Genomic DNA, 20,315 nt, shown 5'->3' with positions numbered 1-20,315 from the left:
CGACTCAGGAGGCTGAGATCTGAGGCTCACAGTTCAAGGAAGCCAATCAGGCAGAAGAGTCTGTGAGACTTATCTCCAATTAACCAGCAAAAAGCAAGAAGTAGAGGTGCAAGTGGGAAGGGTGTCAGCTTTGCGTTAAAAAAGCTCAGGGACAGCATCTAGGTCCCGAGTTCAAAATCAGTATTAACACACATCTACAAAAATGAATTTGGGGGCTGGGGATGTAACTCAATGGTAGAAATGCAAGACCTGGGTCTGATTCCCAGCAATGGAAGAAAAGAAGAAAGAAAGAAAAGAGAAAGAGAAAGGAGAGAACTTTATGATCTATGGATTATAGCTCAATTTTTGTATGTGACGGTACTGGGACTTGAACTCAAGTCCTTACTCTCTCTCTCACTTAGCTTTTCTGCTTAAGGCTGGCTTTTTACCACTTGGGCCATACCTCCACTTCCAGGTTGTTGGTTTTTTTGGTCAGTTGCAGGGCTTGAACTCAGGGCCTAGGCACTGTCCTTAAATCTCTTCCTGTTCAAGGCTAGCTCGCTACCGCTTGAGCTCTACCACTTCTAGTTTCTGAGTGGTTAACTGGAGATAAAGAATCTCACAGGGACTTTCTGCCCAGGCTGGCTTCAAACTGTGATCTTCAGATCTCAGCCTTCTGAGTAGCTAAGATCAGAGGTGTGAGCCACTGGCACCTGGCTCCACTTCCAGCTTTTTGATGGTAACTGGAGATAAGAGTCTCTTGGATTTGTCTGCTCTGGCTGGCTTTGAAATACAAACCTCAGATCTTAGCCCCTTCTGTAGCTAAGATTACAGATATAAGTTGTGAGGGCCTGGTTTTGTACCTCAATTTTAAAAAGGAAGCAGAGGCAGAATCTTGATCATTCATTCTGCTTGGTGACTATATTGAGGGTGACCAACTAGGAATGAGAAAACCTTTTTGAGAGTAAAACCATGTAGTTTCACTTGTTAATTAATAGCAAATATTTAGGCAACTTACTTTCCAATATGCAGAAGGCATTACTTCAGAGGTTAAAGAAACGGATCTTAGGGGGCTGGGAAGGTGGCTCAGTGGTAGAGTGCTTGCCTAGCATGCATGAGGCCCTGGGTTCAATTCTTCAGCACCACATAAAAAGCCAAAAGTGGCACTGTGGCTCAAGCGATAGAGCGCTAACCTTGAGCTGAAGAGCTGAGGGACAGTGCCCAGGCTCAGAGTTCAAGCCCCATGACTGACCAAAAAAAAAAAGAAAAAAAAAGAAAAAAAAAAGAAATGGATCTTACAGAAGAGCTTAGAATAGTGTCACAACTGGCAGAGCCACTCAGCTGGGGAAAGTATGGAACACCGGATGGGGCTGACATGAACGCATTAGCACAGCGCGCATCCTTGAAATCCACAGGTTCTGTTATATCCTTAGACGGTTAGGACTTCTGCTTAGCCAGGCTGTAGCACATGCTTCAGTGAGACCCCAAAATAAGGCAGAGGTTCAACCCCAACAGCCACTCCCAGCTCTCAGAGGCCCTGCCTCCCTGGGCTATATTAACACTCCTCAATCTGCTTCCCCCTGTCAACTGTGAGGGGCTCTGGCCGCAGGGAAAATGCTAGAACTGGGAACACAGCTTCCTCAGGGAGGGAAAAACTTGGGAAGCAGTCCTGGTGGACACATAACATTACCCTTCATGAATTGTCCCTTTAAGAATTAAAAAGCAATATTAAAAACAACTTACCCTCTTTAATGTGAATGTCAATTGCTTGCTGCCAACAGTGGTGTCAGATACACTCAATGTTCCATTTTTTGCTTCGAGTTTCAAACGATCTTCCAGGGTTTTACTGTAGAAAATTTAAAAGAACGACACATTAATTAGCCTATTTTCATTAGCCAACTAGGATTAATCACATGAAGTCTTGCACACGTGGTAAAGGCAAAGTATCATTCACATCAGGGAACCCATGGAAAGATTCAGAGCACTCACACCATCATTACTCATACCTGACATCTACATCTGAACAATGGCTGATTGACACCCATTGGATATTTAAGTGCAGTATTGAGGGCTTTAGTGATTGTTACTCATCTACTGAATCATATTTCTGAAGTCAAATAAGGAGCAATGTATTTCCTGTCTGTAGCATTTTTGGAGCTAAGGTGTTTTATACTTAAGCCATGCATGAGGTGGTATCTGAGCATTTCACTCTCTTCTCTTCTACGAGGGAATGAATACAAAGAGCTAGAAACCACTCTGACTTCTCTTCACTGGGCTTCAGCAAGCCAACACCTTTAGCATGGATCCACCTTAGTACAGAGACAGGAACGGGAAGCAATTACACTTGATTACTACATGATCTCTCTAATCACTGATTTCTACGAGCATCTTGCAGCCTTTTACTTCAATTATTCTAACACACTTTATCCCAAAGTTAAATCTTATTTCATTTCTTGATCTTATTTTCCAGACTCGAGGTATCCTTATACAATGTGTGTATCATTTGTTGTGTCTTTTAATTCATGAACAATCCTGCCTGAGCTTTCTAGTTAAACTTGAATTTTCTAGGCTGGGAAGGTGGCTCAGTGGCAGAGCGCTTGCCTTGCATGCTTGAGGCCCTGGGTTTGATTCCTAAGCACCACATAAGCAAAAAGAAAAAAGCCGGAAGTGGCGCTGTGGCTCAAGTGGTAGAGCGCTAGCCTTGAGCTGAAGAGCTGAGGGACAGCGCCCAGGCCCAGAGTTCAGGCCCACGACTGGACCCAAAAAACAAAACAAAACAAAAAACAAACTTGAATTTTCTACTAGCTATATAATACCTCATTGCATGTTGCTGTAATTTTTTTTTTTTTGGTTGGTTGGTTGTGGGGCTTGAACTCAGGCTCTGGGCACTGTCCCTGAGCCTTTCTGTGCTCAAGACTGGTGCTCTACCACTTGAGCTACAGCACCCACTTCCAGCTTTTTCTGTGTATGTGGTACTGAGGAATTGAACCTAGGGCTAGGAATTGAACCTAGGGCTTCATGCATGCTAGGCAAGCATTCTATCACTAAACCACATTCCCAGCCATGTTAAAAATGTTGAAAAATTGAATTAAGCAATTAAGCTTTAAGATATATTAAGCCCCCTCCCCCCACTTCCCTACTGGGCACTGAATTCAGAGCCTTCTGCTTGCTAGGTAAGTGTTCTACCACTGAAGCCCAGCCCAAGATATCTATCTATCTATATAATATATATATATGTATTATATATATAATATATATATATATGTGTGTGTGTGTGTGTGTGTGTGTGTGTGTGTGTGTGTAAACAGCACTGCCTCTTCTAGAAATGGCTAAAGCAGCACGTTTTCATCCTGTAAGGAGACCAGAAAATGACAAGATGGGGAAGAACAACAATAACAAACATGAAGTTTTTCTCTTCTACTATTTCCTCCTTCCAAGAAACAAACAATGATTTGAATACATTATATACATTCCTGGAAATGTCACAATCAAATTCCCCTAGTATGCTAATATATGCTAATAAAATTGCCAAAATAACCTAATAAAAAAGAAATAAAACACAAAAGCACTTCCCCTTTTCCTTCTTACCTCCCCTTTGTACCAGCTAAATGCACCTTTTCAAATCTAGTATTCCACCTGCCTTTGGTGCAACGACCCCATCTTTCCTGAGACAGACTGAGGAGAGCTCCTCCTGCAGAGCCCAGAGCCCGGGATTTTTCTTTGAAACCATACAACTAGTGTTTGATGTTCACACCATGAGAAATTTATCTCATTCTAACTGGGAGTAATGTACTAAACATAGCTTCTTTATATGATTTGAGACATAAAGTGGTTAGCATAAAAGTGCTACTCTTTTCTAAGCAATAATGTTATTAAGAAGCACTTTTAAAGCACTTTTCATCTTCAAAGTTCTTTACAGACTAACTAATTAATCCTTTCAACATCCCTGAGACAGAAGTATTTATCCTTTATAGATGGCAGAAAGGGCGGTAAGATGTTAAATGACTGGCCCCAGGCCACATAAGGATCCAAGTTTAAACCAGGCTTCCAATGTAGGGAGTTCTGGTTTCCAGGTGTGTGTCTGACCATATTTGATTTATACAGTTCTACGCAGGAAGCTGTCTATTAGGTTGTAAATGACAAGGTCCACATGACAAACTGATGAAGTTAAGACTGTTTCTTGTCTTTTCTTTTTTGGCTCTGGGGATGGAATTCAGAGCGTTGCACTTGCTAGGCAAGCACTTTGCCACTGAGTCACATCCAAGTCTGTCATTTTGTTACAAAAAAAAAAGGACAAAACTCAAGTGTACACTGACTAACAAGCATGTAAATTATGTCAGCCTGAGCAAATTCCTCTGCCTGTCGATTTTACCTTGTTCTTCCCTTTCCTAGCTATAAACTCCAAGCTTCAAAGTGAACAGGAGCTCTGGGAGCCGCTAGGGAGCCGCTGGGCCAAAGTGGACATGGAGAACACTAATTTGGGAAGAAAAAGACTCTTCAAGTCAATTGTGGGAAATTACTACTCTTTTAAGAATGACCTTATTTCCTCCATGCTAGGTATATAAACTCCAAGTTTCTTCTGTCAATGTACGTTCAATGCACACGTGTGAAAACTTGTTCTGTCTAGGCTACTTGGAAAGGCAAGCTGGGGTTTAGAATGAGCCATGGCAGGAGATCAGAGACAGCCGGGGACGGTGGAGAGATTTCTACATTAAAGCAAGTTCTACTTCCCTCCCTTTGAAAGTCAGTTTGCTGTTACGTGGCTGCCACCCAGCAGTGCCGTGTCTGTTGCCTGAGAATGACTGTTAAAATGACAGCAAAGGCAGGAAAGTCAGATGCAGCTGCATTAACTGCAGCTCTGCCACGGTGGAACAAGATACAGAGAAGGCCTGTGGGGAGGACCGGCCCCTCCCCCCCCATCTAGGTTTCAGGTCTAAAGAGCAGGGTGCTTTCTATTTAGTAACAAAATTAAATATGTATGGAATAGTCTAAATTAAGAAAAGATAACCACCCCAACTCATCTGTGGCAACTGCTAAGAAAAGATACAGATCTTAAAAGGCTGAAAGTAGAATGGACTCTTGGGAAGAACCTACATTATTAATAAGGCTACCTTAATATAAAAGAGAAAAATGGGCATAAACTACAAGGGGGTAAATCAAAGTAGATATTCAGTAAATGCCCCAGGAAAGGGCAGACTTCTTTGAGGTCTTAAAATACATACACACTCCACAATTTCTCTAATTAGATACATTTAATTAAAAATCATACTCTTCAACTAAAGTTTTAAAATTGCTTTGCAGGGAGGGGTAGCAGGAGAGGAGAAGGCAAGATGAAGATACAGAATTCATAAAAGTGCAGAAATATCATCTACAGATAAATTGTCTTCAAAATTTTAAAATGATTTTTAAATGTATATTTAAATATATTTTTAGGGACTCTGAAATAACTGATTTTGAAAACTTTTACCTATACCATAAAAGTTATCAAAAACACAGGAAAACTAGTGTTTTCAGTTTGTACATGTTGCTTTAGAGGCCCTACCGAGGGAGGTAAATTCAAGTTACCATGAAATCTAGTGAGCCATCTATTAGCACAACTGAAGTTCAAGAGGTTTCTTTTTTTTCATGAATAAAGTTTTATTGTAACACAAAAGAAAAGTAACTTCATATAGCTACATTTTCCTTGTTCCATTCCTCATGTTTCTGTCCTTTTTTTACTCTATGAGCTTCTTTTTTATGTGCCATCAGGCACATAAAACCTCCATCAAGGAGGTTTCTAAGAACCGTGGCTGCTGCAGGCCTAGGGAGCAGGCTCTACTAAATGCAAAGCGCTCAAGACTTTTTGGAGGGTGATTTGGCATTGTCTGTCACACACCCTTTTAGACCCAGAGAAGCCCATGGCTAGGCATATATTCTAAAGCAACACTTGCACACACATACTCTCTAAGAGAAAAACAAGAACCACCTCAACACACACAATGGAGCAATGGATATACACACATGGTGTGTCTCATTCATCTTAAGAAATGTTCCTACAATGATACTTAATTGCTGAGAGCACGTTAAACACAATGATCAGCACGCTCCATTCATGTCAAAGAAAGAAAAGCTCCAAGCATACGGGAGTGAGTGTGGTGTACAGAGGATGAGTGCACCGACAGGCTGGAGAGACAGCGAGGACCCAGCAGTGAGCAGCCTCTACCCTAGCACGCTGGGGCGCTGCTGGCGCATGCTACTACCTCTTTAAACTGGAGGCTGCGAATTCATTTCAAAATTAAGATTTCAGAATGTCCACACTTCACTCTTGTCCATTATTTATCAGGGAGGATACTTAGTTGGGGAGAAAACAAGACCACAGTTAATGCAGATAGGGTAATGCCGACACCCCAACGAAGAGCTCTGCTATGGAACCACCCATGAAGACAAGGTCCTTGAAGGCATGAACTATTTCCAAGAGTCTCTGAATTCCAGGACATACCACAGGGCAGCTACTTCAGAGTAAGCTTTCACACCTGAGCCAGCCAGCAGCTAGAACAGACATCTCCACTGCTGCTTCCTGCAGGCCACACTGCCCAATGCCAGGGAAGGCCAGCAAGCACATGCTTCCCAACACCTATCTGCCAAGGAAGCAGCAGCACTTCCAGCTTCTACCTGGCCTGCTGACTTTGAGCCCAGTGGCTCTGAGGATGCAGACACTGTCCATCCTCAGCCTCCTGCACTTAAGGATCCAGACTCCTTCCCAGGTTCCACTTGGTCTATGGCCACCATCCTCTCGTTTCTCCACCACCCTCTTCCCATGGTTGATTCCTCTCTGTCCACTTCCAAAACATCTCTCTTGGGCCTAAAAGATGGCTGCCATCATTACTGGCTCCCACTTTTCCTTTTACTGCCAAACTCCTTGCGAAGAATCAGGTACATTATTTATATATTTTTAAAACTCCCTGCTCATTTATCAATCCCTTCCAATCACATGTGAGGTCTGTTTGAGAAAGCAGGAGCCCCTCCCAGCAAGGCAATGCCAACATGGCTGTTTTCCTCACGGTGGCCTGGTCTGCCCTACTCAGGGCGAGGCTGACCCCACTCCTGCTCTGAGCCTCAGCGCCATGTTTCCCTGCTAACTCTGACAACTCACTGTTATTGCCCATCTTTTCAATCAGAATTCTTGTCCCTAAACAGGTAGGAGATATGTTACATCTCTAAAATCCTACACATTATTTTACACACACTTGCATTTTTTGTAAAGAGATATATACCAAATCTGTTTCCTTCACCTCAGAACTCATGAACAGTCACAGTGCGGGGACCTTTCCATCTCAGTTTCAGCACAGGAAGAGCTGTTCTTCCTCAGACCAGCATCCCCAGCCTCAGCCCCCTTCGCCTGCCTTCAGGAGCCCAGACCTACATTTCCACTTATCTATTGAACACTTCCAAGAAGACCTGAGTGCTCTGCAGGCTTCATATGTAAAAACCTCCACCACAGAGGGCACAGGCCATTTCACTGCCATCCTTGATGGCTCCTTTTTCCTTTCATATTAAATTAGTAATCAATGAGGTTAGTGCTGGCTTTTCTTTTTCTCTCTCTGGTAGTGTATGAAGACTTTGGTTCTCAGGCTGTTTTGCTCCCACCTACTTTTTGGGTAAGTGCTCCCTGCTTCTGACTGGGATGAGGTCACCATTTGTCAGTTGATCTCTAGGTGTCCAGTTTTTTCCCACATTGTGACAGATTTATGAAATAAGAGACCTTCAATGCTTCTGTTTTTAAACTAACGTCCAGTACCAGGGCTTGAACTTAGGGACTGGTGCTCATTCCGCTTTCTTGTTCATAGCTGGCATTCTACCACTTGAACCATTATCTCCAACCTGCTTTTTTTTGCTAGTTATTTTGGAGACAGAGTTTTGTAGCCTTTTCTGCTCAGTGTGACTTCCTCCAGATCTTAGCTTCCTGAATAGCCAGGATTACAGACATGACCCACTGGTACATCACACTATGTTTTAAGTGTTTTATGGTCTAAAGTATTTATACAATTGGGGGAAGGATTGGAGCAAACTGATCAGGTTGCCTCAGCTGTACAAGCTCACCACCTCCCCACCCTGAAAGTAAGGACTCAGCATCTTTTTTTCTTCCTTCCTTCCTTCCTTCCTCTCTCTTTCTCTCCTTCCTTTCTCTCTTCCTCTCCTTCCTTCTTTCCTTCCTTTCATCGGTTGGGGGGCCCAAACTCTGAGGCTGGGCGCTGTCCCTCAGCGCTTCAGCTCAAGGGAAGTACTCTATCACTTGAGCCACAGAGTCATGTCTGGCCTTTTCTGCTAATATGGTGCTGAGGAATTGAACCCAGGGCCTCATGCATTCAAGGCAAGCACTCTACCACTAGGCTACCTTCCTAGCTCTCCCTTCCTTCCTTCTATCTTTTTTTGATGAGTTGTAGGGCTTGAACTCTGAGCCTTGGCACTGTTCCTCAGCAATTCAGCTCAAGGCAAGTGCTTTACCACTTGAGCCACAGCACCACTTCTGGTTTTCTGGTGGTTTATTGGAGATAAGAGTCTCACGGACTTTCCTTGCCCAGGCTGGCTTTGAACCACAATCCTCAGATATCAGCCTCTTGAGTAGCTAGGATGATAGGTGTGAGCCACTGGCGCCCGGCTGGACTCAGCATCTTTCAAAAGATCAGTTCCAACATGGCCTCTCCTGAAGATTCCCTCAATTTCCCCCACCTTACCTTAAGCCTGCTCTTTCCTCCCGCACTGTCCCATGCCTCCCTGCGGCGCCGAGACTGTTTGCTATGACTGCAGCACCCCAAGGTGTGCGTCTCCCCTTCCTATTCCCAGGACAGGACAGCACCTGGTTCACGCCAGTCACTCTTGGGTGTCTGATGAATGGCTGGGCGGAGAGGCAGATAAGTAGGTAAATAATCCATAAATAAAGTTAGCAAACTGTGCTGACAGGCTCACGCATTTATCTAAAGCCATATGACTATGCAGAGCTTCGACTTGTTATTTACTTTTTCCTTATAGAAATAGTTCTCAAGCTGGGCAAGTCCAAGGGACATTTAAACAGAACACATTCAATTTTGATGCAGCCTTTTGTCAATGGCCTTGTGATAACTCGCAGAACAAACGTAAGGAGTCACTTCATTCTCTCAAGGATAATAGTTTCATGCTTCATGAAATAAGGCTCAGATACTGCAAGTTCAGGATTTGCCACCATAATCCAGTCATGACTCGAATTCAATAAATAGTGTGTGCCAGCAGACTGTAGGCTATTCATACTAAAGGGTTATTACTTTAAACAACAGGATTTTTTCCCCTCAGGCTTATATAATATGATTACTGATGTGCTCTTCTCCTCCTAATGAATATTTAACTTAGTAAGAATGCTTACCTACTGTGTATATCCACTCAGCTCCTGTTTATTCCTAAATAGGGAAATTTCATCCTGTTTGCTTTTTACATTAAAGTCCTGCTGCAGCTCACAGACAGTGGGAAGCATGTTAGTGAGATTACTCATATCCCTCCTTCCCCCTCCAAAATAATGTCCTCCTAATTCCCCTGGATACACTCAAAGCAAAGCTCCCAGTTTCCTGATATGGGCTGGGGAGGGGAATGAGTTCTTTTTTAAGCAAATCTTGAAGAAGTTACTTCCTGAGTCGTCTGACATGTAGCCAGAGCACTGAGGATTCAAACTTTCAGTGATTATCTTTTTGTACTTAATACCTCCGTGCAAAGTACTATTTCAGGAGGATATTAAAATAGTAAACAAAGCAAGACCAAAACATCAGATAATTTAACAAATCCATCCACAGGACCAGAATAACAGAAACAAGCAGCCTTCCATCTGCTTCTGAGCAGGACTTGATCCAAATCAAGCCCTAAGAACAGCAACTATACAAAAGAGAGTTGGCATACACTCCTAGAGCAGCCTCTTTGGAAAACAAAAGGCTACATGCAGACCTGCCATGTGACCAGCAAGTCTACTCAGAGGTGGAATAGACTTGGACGATGAAAACTACATTCAGGCAAAAGTGTACCCAAATGTTCACAGAATCATGAGTCATAATAGTCAAGAAGTGGACACAATCCAGATACCCAACAACTAGCGAAATGGAGAAATAAAATGTGTCAAATATCTATAGACAGGAATATGATTTGGTAATGTTCACCCATGCTGTATCACATGTTCCATATTAGCTGTAAGTTATATGAGTCTCCACTTTGAGAATCTCTAGGCAAAGTACTGATAGATCTGGGTATTCTAGATGGCTAGATGGTCATGGGGGAGTGACCATCTAGAAGAGTGAGCTGCCCCTGGGAGCAGCTGAGGTGGAGGAGGGGATCCTGCAGACAGCTGGGGGATAGGCTGAGGCCAGAGCTGTTTCTATACCATGTATTTTTCCAGCCCCCAGCTTTTCATTCAGAAAAAACTGTTAATGTGGCAAATTAGCTTGTTTCATCCTAAAAAACAGTATACTAAGTGAAAGATGCTAGACACAAAGTGCTACATATTACACAATCCTATTTATATAAATCAGAGCAGGCAAATCTACAGAGACAAAGTAGACTAGGACTTGTGGTCACCTAGATCTGGAAAATGGTTGAGTTATGGGTAAAGGAGGGCTTATTACTAACGGGGCACAGGGTCTCTTTTGGGGTGATGAAAATACTCTAAAACTGATGGTTGCTGCACTCACTGGGCACCAGCTCCACAATTCTCCAGCCCGGACCTGGCCAACCACCACTGTTCCTTCTGTCTCTATATATCTGAACCCTTGTTTCATCTCTATTTTCCTGCAAAGACTTATGGCAAGTTTTCCAAGTGTCCTTTTCAATAATCATGTAACTGAGATGGAGTAAACATAAATTAGATTTGGATTAAAAAAAAAACTTTTTGTTAGTTGGTGCAAAAATACTTGTCTATAATCCTAGCCTTCCTAAGAGTGGTGGAGGATTTTGAGGTCAAGGTCAGTCTGAGCTACATAGTGAAAATTTATCTCAAAAACAGAGAAATAGTAAAATAATAATAATAACTTTTTGTTGAGAGGTAAAGAATTTGTTATCTCTCAATTACTACTGGCCACAGGTTATGGCCTCTGATCTGTATAGCATGGAACAAGACACTTATCTGTAGGCAGTGGGGAAAATCAGGGACAACAAGAGTTTGGCTTTAGCAGTTTAAAGTGTTCCAAGTTAGGTGCCAGTGGCTCATACCTGTAATCCTAACTACTCAGGAGGCTGAGATCTGAAGATCAAGATTTGAAGATAGCCTGGGAAGAAAAGTCTAAGATTCAGCATCTCTAATTAACTAGGGAAAAAAACAAAAGCAGAGGTGTGGCTCAAGTGGCAGAGTGTCAGCCTTGAGGGGAAAAAAAAAAAAGAGCCAAGGCAGAATGCAAGGCACTAGTTCAAGCTCTTGTACCATCACCAAAAATGAAACAGTGTTCCAAGGTCTGTACCACTGTGCATAGGACTGCTTTCTGTATTTCCATGTATGTACACCACAGTTTAAAAGTTGTTCAAAACTGAACGTAAGGACTAGTGTATTTTAATGGTGACATTTGCCCCAGACTGGCCTGGTGCTGGCCTCATGCCTCCTGTCTACAGCTTGCACTCCTCACTTCCCTGCAGACAGGAGTGTCAGCTTTAGAGCCATAGGTGATGGGAAAGCAGGGGCTCCGGTGCTGCCAGGGCCGCGGGACTCACTTCATCAGTTTCTGCTTTGTGGCAGAATCTTTGAAGCTTCTGAACTCTTCTCCTGCTTTGATCTCATAGAACTGAGGCCTCAGCACCGTCTGCTGGTCCTCCTTCAGCTGCTCCCGCCGCTTCTCTCTCTCCTCCTGCTGCAGAAGTCGACGCTGCTTCCTGACCTCTTCCACCCAGCCCTTTTCATCATCGGAACTTTCTGAGCTTTCTGCATCACTTGGTTTTCCTTCCAGTTCTTCCTCTTCTTCCTGAAATTAAAAATAGTAAAAGGAGCTCCTTTTCCCCAAACACTGACTTTTTTTTTCTTTTAAATACAATTAGCCCACTAGAATAAGTGACCGCTGCCCTCTGTTTACATCAGAAGAAATTTTCTCATTAAATAAGGCATACTCATAGCTGAATGTCAGACAATTAGCATGCAAGTATAATCAGAGCATTCTAAGTTACATGGAAGATGGGTATGAAATTGCAAGCTTAAATGATGCAGAGTACATTACTTTTTCACGAAGTTCTTGTTGCTCTAAAAGTCTTAGTTTCTTCTTCCTTTTCTCACTTATTTTTGAAACAAGTGGGTTCAAAAGCCTAAATTCTTCACTTTCTTCATCGACTTGGAAGTCAGGGTTCTCAAACATAACTTTAAATCGATCATCAGTGAGAATATTAGGAAGGCTCTGCAAGAAAAAGAAGAGAAAAAGGTTGTAAATATTTAAGTCAATATCTGATTAAAATCTAACCAGAAAGGGCTTGGTGCCTGTGGCTCATGCTTATAATCCTGGCTACTCAGGAGGCTGAGATCTAAGGATCGTGGTTCAAAGCCAGCCCAGGCAGGAACATCCATGAGATTCTTATCTCTAATTAACCACCAGAAAACCAGAAGTGGTGCTGTGGTTCAAGTGGTAGAGTGCCTTGAGCTGAAGAGCTCAGGCACAGCGCAGGCCCAGAGTTCAAGCTCCATGAGTGACAAAAAATAAAAACAAAACAAATAAATAAAATCTAACCAGAACGATGACTTTGAAAACCATTCACTGCCAAAATTTATAAGAAACATTTTTCTTTAATATTTTTAGTGCAAAAAACTTTTTAAGAAAATACATAATTTTTTGAAACATGGCCATCTTTTTCTTCCCTCCCTTCCTTCTTGTCAGTTGTGGGGCTTGAACTCTGGGCCTGGGCTGTCCCTCAGCTCTTCAGCTCAAGGCTCTACCACTTTGAGCCACAGCCCCACTGCTGGTTTCCTGGTGGTTTATTAGAGATAAGAATCGCATGGACTTGGAGCTGGGAAGGTGGCTCAATGGTAGAGTGCTTGCCTAGCATGCCTGAGGCCCTGGGTTCGATTCCTCAGCACCACATAAGCAAAAAGAAAAAAGCCGTAAGTGGCTCTGTGGCTCAAGCAGTAGAGCGCTAGCCTTGAGCTGAAGAGCTGAGGGACAGCGTCCAGGCCCAGAGTTCAGGCCCACGACTGGACCCGCCCCGCCCCACCCCCCCAAAAAAAGAATGTCATGGACTTTTCTGCCTGGGGTGGCTTTGAACTGCAATCCTAAGATCTCAGCTTCCTGAGTAGCTAGGATTATAGACGTGAGCCACTGGTGCCTGGCTGAAACATGGCCCTTGAAGCATAGCAATTATACTAAATCAAAGTGAGTCAACTTCATATTCATATAGCAGTAAGAAATTGTCAAAGCAGTGGGGTGGGGGTTGTTTCTCAGGACAAGATCACAGACTCCAAGTAAGGCATCTGGAAACATACAGATGCTTCCAACCCTTATAAGGGCTGCTTCCTTGTTTTCTTCGCTACATCATTTAATTGCTCTCAAAGATAAAGCATATTTTTCATATATTACAACTCTGGCTAAGTACTCAGACCCATTTGGATAGCTCAGAACTGACACCTGAATTCTTTTCATCTGTACCTTTCTAACAGAAAGCTTCCTGAAATGTACTGTAAGCATCTATTCACTGAAAATGACTAGTGCCCTCAAACTTGGGGCTCTTTCCTTGTGTGTTTTTGGTAAACTGCAGGCCTGGAAGCCAGATCAAACAACTCCCTCAGGAATGGACTGTCAGTCAGAGTGTAGTCTGAGACAGAACTGGAAGAGGCCAGCCTACATGGGATGGACTCCAGACTTACTGAGCCAGATATCTTTTACCGTCTGACCCTCCACTACTCAGAATAAAGTTGTAAGCATCTGAGTTGTTTGACAGAACTATACAAAAATCTTGTAAATCATTAAAAGAACATGGCCTTTTATTAGTTCTCTGGCCTAATTTGTTAAATCCTGACCCCAAATCCCACAAGTCTTCCCTGATTTAATATTACACCCAAAACAGACTTAGGCTCAAGGAAGAAATAGACAGGAAGATCTAGTTCCTGACCCCATCTCATGAGGAATTAAAGAGCTACAGAGTCTCCTACAAGACATGGTACAAGTCTGCAACATGAGACAGCGCAGAAGGGTTCCCAGGGATGTGGATCTTTGAGAAGGCTGGGAAGAGAAAAGCAGAAATGAGAAAGCTGAGATTTGAGCTGAATAGTAGTGAATTGCCTGATATCATAAGATTGGCATAATTTGAAAAGGTCTTTCGATCACCTCAAGCTAAAAAGGATTATGAACACCATGATGTTACACTGAAGGTGGGTCAGAGGAGCACTATAAAGAGGAGAAAGGAGTGACAGATGACAAACAGGGGTGTCTCAGTGATCTCAGCTGACCATAGAACATTGCTGAAAATATAGCAGAGCATGGGCATGGTATACAGTGGGCTGCTGAGGGGCAGTCTAGAGTCCTCTGGGAGACTCAGGGGCCACGAATAGGACAGAGGCAGGTCTGGACTAGGATAATGGGAACAGAAAAGTATTATTATGAGATCCATTTGTAAATTAGAACTGAGATACAGCAATCAGTGAAGCAGGAGGCAAGAATTCAAAACAGGGTTAGAAACACCTGTCTACTATCCACCTTATGTGACTAGACAGACACTGGTAACTCCATGAGGCAGAATCCATCACTAGAGCATTAAGGAAAAGGCATATGCTAAGTGGTAAGACATGATGCTCCATTGAAGATATAAGTGTGATGTAGGTGTCTGTCATTTTGGTTCTGATGACAGCATCAGGTCTCTGGGAACAATGTCTCAGGACTTAGGAGATAGGAAGGTGCTACTAGGTAAATTGTGGAGTTATCTGATCTGGATATTTAAGTCAATGGCTATGTGCCCATTTTTAGGTTAAAAAACAAGGCAATCTTTTCTTTGTATCTTATTCTATTTATTAAAGTAATAACCATATTTAATAAATAATGTTGAAAATATGCTTCTGGTACTTTTTTGTTGTTGGTAATTTCTTTCTTTCTCCCCTCCCTAGCCTCCTTCCCCCTACCCTTGCCCCCGCCTTCCCTTTCTCCTCCCCGTCCTCCTCCTCCTGCTTCTCCTCCTGCTTCTTCTGCTTTTTTGCACTGGTTAGTGCTCTACCAACTGAGACATGCCTCCAACCTCTGCTTCTAGTAAGCTTTTTTTTTTTTCTTTTTTTATGCTGGTCCTAGGGCTTGAACTCAGGGCCTGAAACTTTTTGCTTAAGGCTGGTTCTCTACCACTTGAGCCTATTTTTTGCCTTTTGGTGGTTAACTGAAGTAAAAGTCTCACAGACTTTCTTGCCCAGGCTAGCTTCAAACCTCTTGAGTAGCTAGGATTTCAGACACAAGTCACCAATGTCTAGCTTTTTGATTTTTGTTTTTTTTTGGTCCAGATGTGGGGCCTGAAGTCTGGGCCTGGACGCTGTCCCTCAGCTCTTCAGCTCAAGACTAGCGCTCTATTACTTGAGCCACAGCACCACTTATGGTTTTTTTTCTTTTTTGCGTATGTTTTAGATGAACAATAACAAAGTAATTTTTCTTTTTTCTTTGGTTCCAGTTGTGGGGCCTGAACTCTGGGCCTGGGCGCTGTCCCTCAGCTCTTCAGATCAAGGCTAGCGCTCTACCACTTGAGCCACAGCACCACTTCCGGCTTTTTTCTTTTTGCTTATGTGGTGCTGAGGAATCGAACCAGGGCCTTATGCATGCAAGGCAAGCGCTCTACCACTGAGCCACCTTCCCAGACCCTACAAAGTAATTTTTCTGATCCAGCTATAAAACTATTTCTCCTGGGGATTTTTTCTTAGTCTAAGTGTTTTTCATTGCTGTCTTTAAGTTAGTAAAATGCTTGTGACTGTTTATACGGGTCTGACCAGTGATGTACCCTATAAACATGCATATATACATGCTTAACATGGGCCACTAACATCTGGAAAACATCTGAAAGCACCATCTATACTAGAGTCCTTTTCCAAAGTGTGAAATCTGCAGATCTTAGTAGGTGCTTATTATTACTATTCTGTCAAAAAATAGTAACATACAAGAGTGATATCATTTAAAGTATAGATTCTGCAGCCTTGTCGTTCTCTGCGTAGAAGAGAGGAGGAGGACCTGGCGGGGGCCAGTGCTGTCCTGGGGAGGAAGAGTGTGCTGATGACAGGAGAGGACATGAAGGTTGGCACCTACAGCTGAGGTGCCCTTTGTCCCCCGGGCTCCCAGGCTCTTGCAACCTGCAGGTGTCACTTCCCATCATGCTGGCCACTAGGCCTTCACCAGTGGGAAGAGCTGAGGGAGACCTGAGATCTTCCCCAAATGATCTGGCTGGTTCCTCCCTCAGAGTTGTCACGTGCTTTCCAATTCCTGCACTCTTCACTATGAGTAGCTAACCAAAGATCACATTAGGAAAAACTAATTTTTTTTTTCAAGAATACTCTCCAGCACTGAAGACACATTTCTAGGTTGAAGGGCTCACCAAGCAGTCAGCCATTTGGGATAGAGTCTGCCCTGCAAATGAGTGTTGAACACAGCAAAGGCTACACATGTGAGCAGACACTCCCCTTTTACTGGAGCAACTCTATTCATCACTTTCTGGGAGAAACAGCATCTTAAAATTGCCTTCACTAAATCCAAATTCACTGACCACTCATCTGGATTGGAAAATAGTAGGATGGAAATTACATTCTTTCAAGAAAATTCAAGGTTCTTCTAATCCTTTTTCCAACAAGTGCTGAGGTGGTATGAATACTTAGGAAAATGACAAAGGGAAATTCCAGTATTAGAAGGCAATCAGTCCAGGGAGACCCAGAAGTAACTTCTTTAAGCAGGTACCTGCATAGCTGTCTTGAGGGAGGTCTAGATACATGCTACAGAGCTAGGTCTTGATTAGTGCTGATCATGCAGACAACCAGAGAAACAATGACTAACTCCAAGGGAAATAGAAGTTGGGTGAGAGATTGAGGCAATAATCAGTTGGCTCTTGCTAGGCGGTAAAGAACATTTATACAGTTGTAATAAGGTAAATGCCAAAATTACTGACTTAACCAAAATTACTCCATAGCTTTATTGGAATGCAAGGGATTAAAAAAATGCCTAACTCTAAAAAGTCAAGAAGTAGCACCATATGCAATATTAAGAGTTTTACATTGAGTTGATCAATTAAGGAGGCAAAAATGTTCATCTCCAAGGAAGTGAAAATGAGAGGAGAAAAAAGAAAGATATGGACAATGGGATAGCCATTTCTCCCAACAGACCTACAAAAACATTTAGATCATTATTTCCTTTTTTTCTTTTTCTTTGTGTGTGTTGAGGGAAGGGGGCATGGGGAGCTTGCACACACTGGTACTGGGCTTGAACTCAGGGCCTGGGCACTGTCCCTAAGCTTTTCACTTAAGCCACACCTCCACTTCTGGCTTTTTTTGGAGATAAGAGTCTCACAGACTTTCCTGTCCAGTCTGGCTTTGAACTGTAATCTTTAGATCTCAGGTTCCTTGAGTAGCTAGGCTTATAGACATGAGCCGGTGTCTGGCTATAACCACTTTTTAAAACTATGTATAACTATAATAAAATTAATTGGTACTAAAAATGCTTCGTAAATATTTTGGATATTCAAACAACCTGATCCCACCCAAAAGATCTGTATATATCCTATCTACTCTTGGAAGAGATGGATTATTTTTATATAAATGGCATGTAGCAGTTCCTGAGGATGTTAAGACACTTTTTCTATGGTCTTCCATCCCCAGAACACACACAGTCTGGAGATCTCAGATGCTGATCTCAGCCTGACCAAGCTGCAGAACCTACGAAGAGTTCAGTCACATAGTGACGTGAAGGCTAACCTGCAGAAAATGGCTCTAAGCACCCAAACCTTTCAAATCAAACAGATCAAAGACACCCATGCAACTCAAAGCATTTGGCCAACTGAACATATGTATTTGCTAAAAGAATGATTAGTTCCTAATTAGCATTGTTTGGATAACATCCAGATAACGCTTATTGACACTATGTGGTGGGTCACTTCTCATTGTGGGTTGTACATCAACTGTACGGTAAACAGCTTATTAGACTTTTACTATGTTATCAGTGGTAGCAATGTTTGGGAGCATATTTCTGTCTGCTTCCATTTAATTCCAGTAGCAGCCTAAACAGAACAGCCCTGCAAGATACTAACTTTCAAGTTAGGAGATATTGGGCTGTAAAGCTCTGGAGGTTTTGAAGACCTCGTTTCAAAAGCAAGACTGCTGACCTGCTAATAGATTAGTAATTCTTTGAAGTATTCTTTATAATTATAATGAAAGATTTTTTCCTTCACTCAGGAGTGATTTAAAAGCTTCATTTTACATAAGATAAAACTGATAAACAACAAAATGATATAAACTTTTCTTATTCTTTTTTGTGGTAGTGAGGTCTGAACTCAGGGTCTCTCACTCAGCTTGTGATCTTACCACCTGAGCCCTACCTCCAACCACGCCTTCAGCTGGTTATTCCAGAGATGCTATCTCTCAGTCTTTTTTGCCTAGATTGGCTTTGGACTTCAATCCTTGTGATCCCAGCTTCCGGAGTAACTAGGATTATAGGCAGGACCACCAGTGCCTAGTTTTTTTTTCTAGAAACAGCTTCAATTTTGGAAGACTATATACTGTGTCATTTCTCGAATGAAAGTGAGCTTGGCTAACAGGGCCTGTTTTGTATTAGCAAGTCAACAAAAAGCAAATCCAGGGCACATTGTACAAATACTTCTTTCTAGAAAAATTCTGTTACCAGGACCCATGGCTCCAAATAGCCAGGAAGAAAAAAAATGGCTCTTCAATAGAAGGTAAACTCTTTTATGGTTCTTCCTCCTTACACCTGTAGCAGAAACAGTAGCCAGTCAATGAGTATTTGCAGGATATACTTCAAATAACTTGGATCCAAAATAAACAAATGCCATCTTGACTGTGAACTAGAAAAAAATGAGCTCTCTTCTTCCTTTGGAAGCTCCTAGGTATGTGAACACAAAGATCACTTCCACTGACCTTATAAAATGACATTATGAAACTGAGAATCTGAGACACGGATTTCACTGCAGATAATATTCAGGGCAGGTATTGTACTCACAAAGCACCCACAGATTTACAACGTGGTTTGCTGAGTATTTGCATAACAAAAGCTCCCATAAATCCCTAGGTAAGTACTAGATGGGTACATGATCGGTGGTCTACAATGGCACACCTTTCAAAGCTTGTTGGTGACTGGTTCTTGAGTTTAAGCGGTCAGTTCCCATAATCTGGAGGCACCAGTTGTTATTTTGCCTTGTATCCAAAAGGCAAACGCAGGCAACATTTCACAAAAATGGTAATTGAGAAAGAAATGGACAAGAAAGATGAAACTGTAGCAGGAAACAGAGGGACATGGAGAGGGAGAAGGAGTGAAAGGAGAGAGAGGGAGGGGAAGGAAGGAGGCAGAGAGAACAGGAGAAGAGCTGACTATGGGAAAGCAGGATGCTGATACAAAGTCACAGCAAGGTGAATGAGGAAGAGGGCTGTGGCAAAGAAGGGCAATGTTCCTGTGGGAGTAACATGGGTAAAAAGCCTTTATCTTAATGGAGCTCTGGGAGACAGGACAGGGATAAAACTTGTGAATTTCACCCAGACCCTGGATCTCTGGCTAAGGGAGAAAACAGTGCTGGCTCTTACTAAAGCACTCACTGTCTCAAAAATACTCTGGATAAGTGTTTTGTTTTTTTACTTTTCTTTTCTTTACAAAAATAAAATATGCCGGGTGCCAGTGGCTCACGCCTATAATCCTCAGGAGGCTGAGATCTGAGGATCACGGTTCAAAGCCAGCCCAGGCAGGAAAGTCTCTGAGACTCTTATCTCCAATAAACCACCAAAAAACTGGAAGGGCGCTGTGGCTCAGGTGATAGAGTGCTAACCTTGGGCTGAAGAACTGAGGGACAGCGTCCAGGCCCAGAGTTCAAGCCCCACAACCAACAACAACAAAACTAAACAAAGCACTTAAATATACTTTGTTTCTAATGTGTTGCAGTATACTAAATAGACTCTAATTTTCTTAGTTAGCTACATATTTATAAAGGACAGTAAAAGAATTTCTAAGGTTTTAAGAAAACCATTAAAGGTTGGTGATTTCTCCCACTGATGAACAGGATCGAGGACCACTTTGCTTGTTTCTGACTCTCATGTCATCTAGCCCATCCTGCTCTAATGTGTATCCTGTCAACCTCAAGTCCCTCACAGAAAAGGGGAACAATGAGGCTGAGCTCCTACATCTGTACAACCATGGAGCCTCGTGAAAGGGTCT

General features: G+C 42.6%; 1 protein-coding gene across 1 annotated transcript in view; it reads right to left on the bottom strand.

Moving 5' to 3' along the window:
• The window catches only part of Nol10 (nucleolar protein 10), an 87,866-nt gene that overhangs the window by 1,952 nt on the left and 65,599 nt on the right, over positions 1-20,315 (bottom strand). The window contains exons 17-19 of the mRNA XM_013013796.1: positions 12,168-12,341; positions 11,671-11,918; positions 1,723-1,825 (exon numbers count right to left, since the gene is read on the bottom strand). Coding sequence (XP_012869250.1) covers positions 1,723-1,825; positions 11,671-11,918; positions 12,168-12,341 — 525 coding nt within the window. The remainder of the gene's footprint in view (positions 1-1,722; positions 1,826-11,670; positions 11,919-12,167; positions 12,342-20,315) is intronic.

The sequence above is a fragment of the Dipodomys ordii genome, unplaced genomic scaffold, assembly GCF_000151885.1.
Source record: "Dipodomys ordii isolate 6190 unplaced genomic scaffold, Dord_2.0 Scaffold20, whole genome shotgun sequence".
Lineage (NCBI taxonomy): Eukaryota > Metazoa > Chordata > Mammalia > Rodentia > Heteromyidae > Dipodomys > Dipodomys ordii.
Note: the sequence above shows the minus strand (reverse complement) of the source record. Positions and strands in the feature narration are given on the sequence as shown.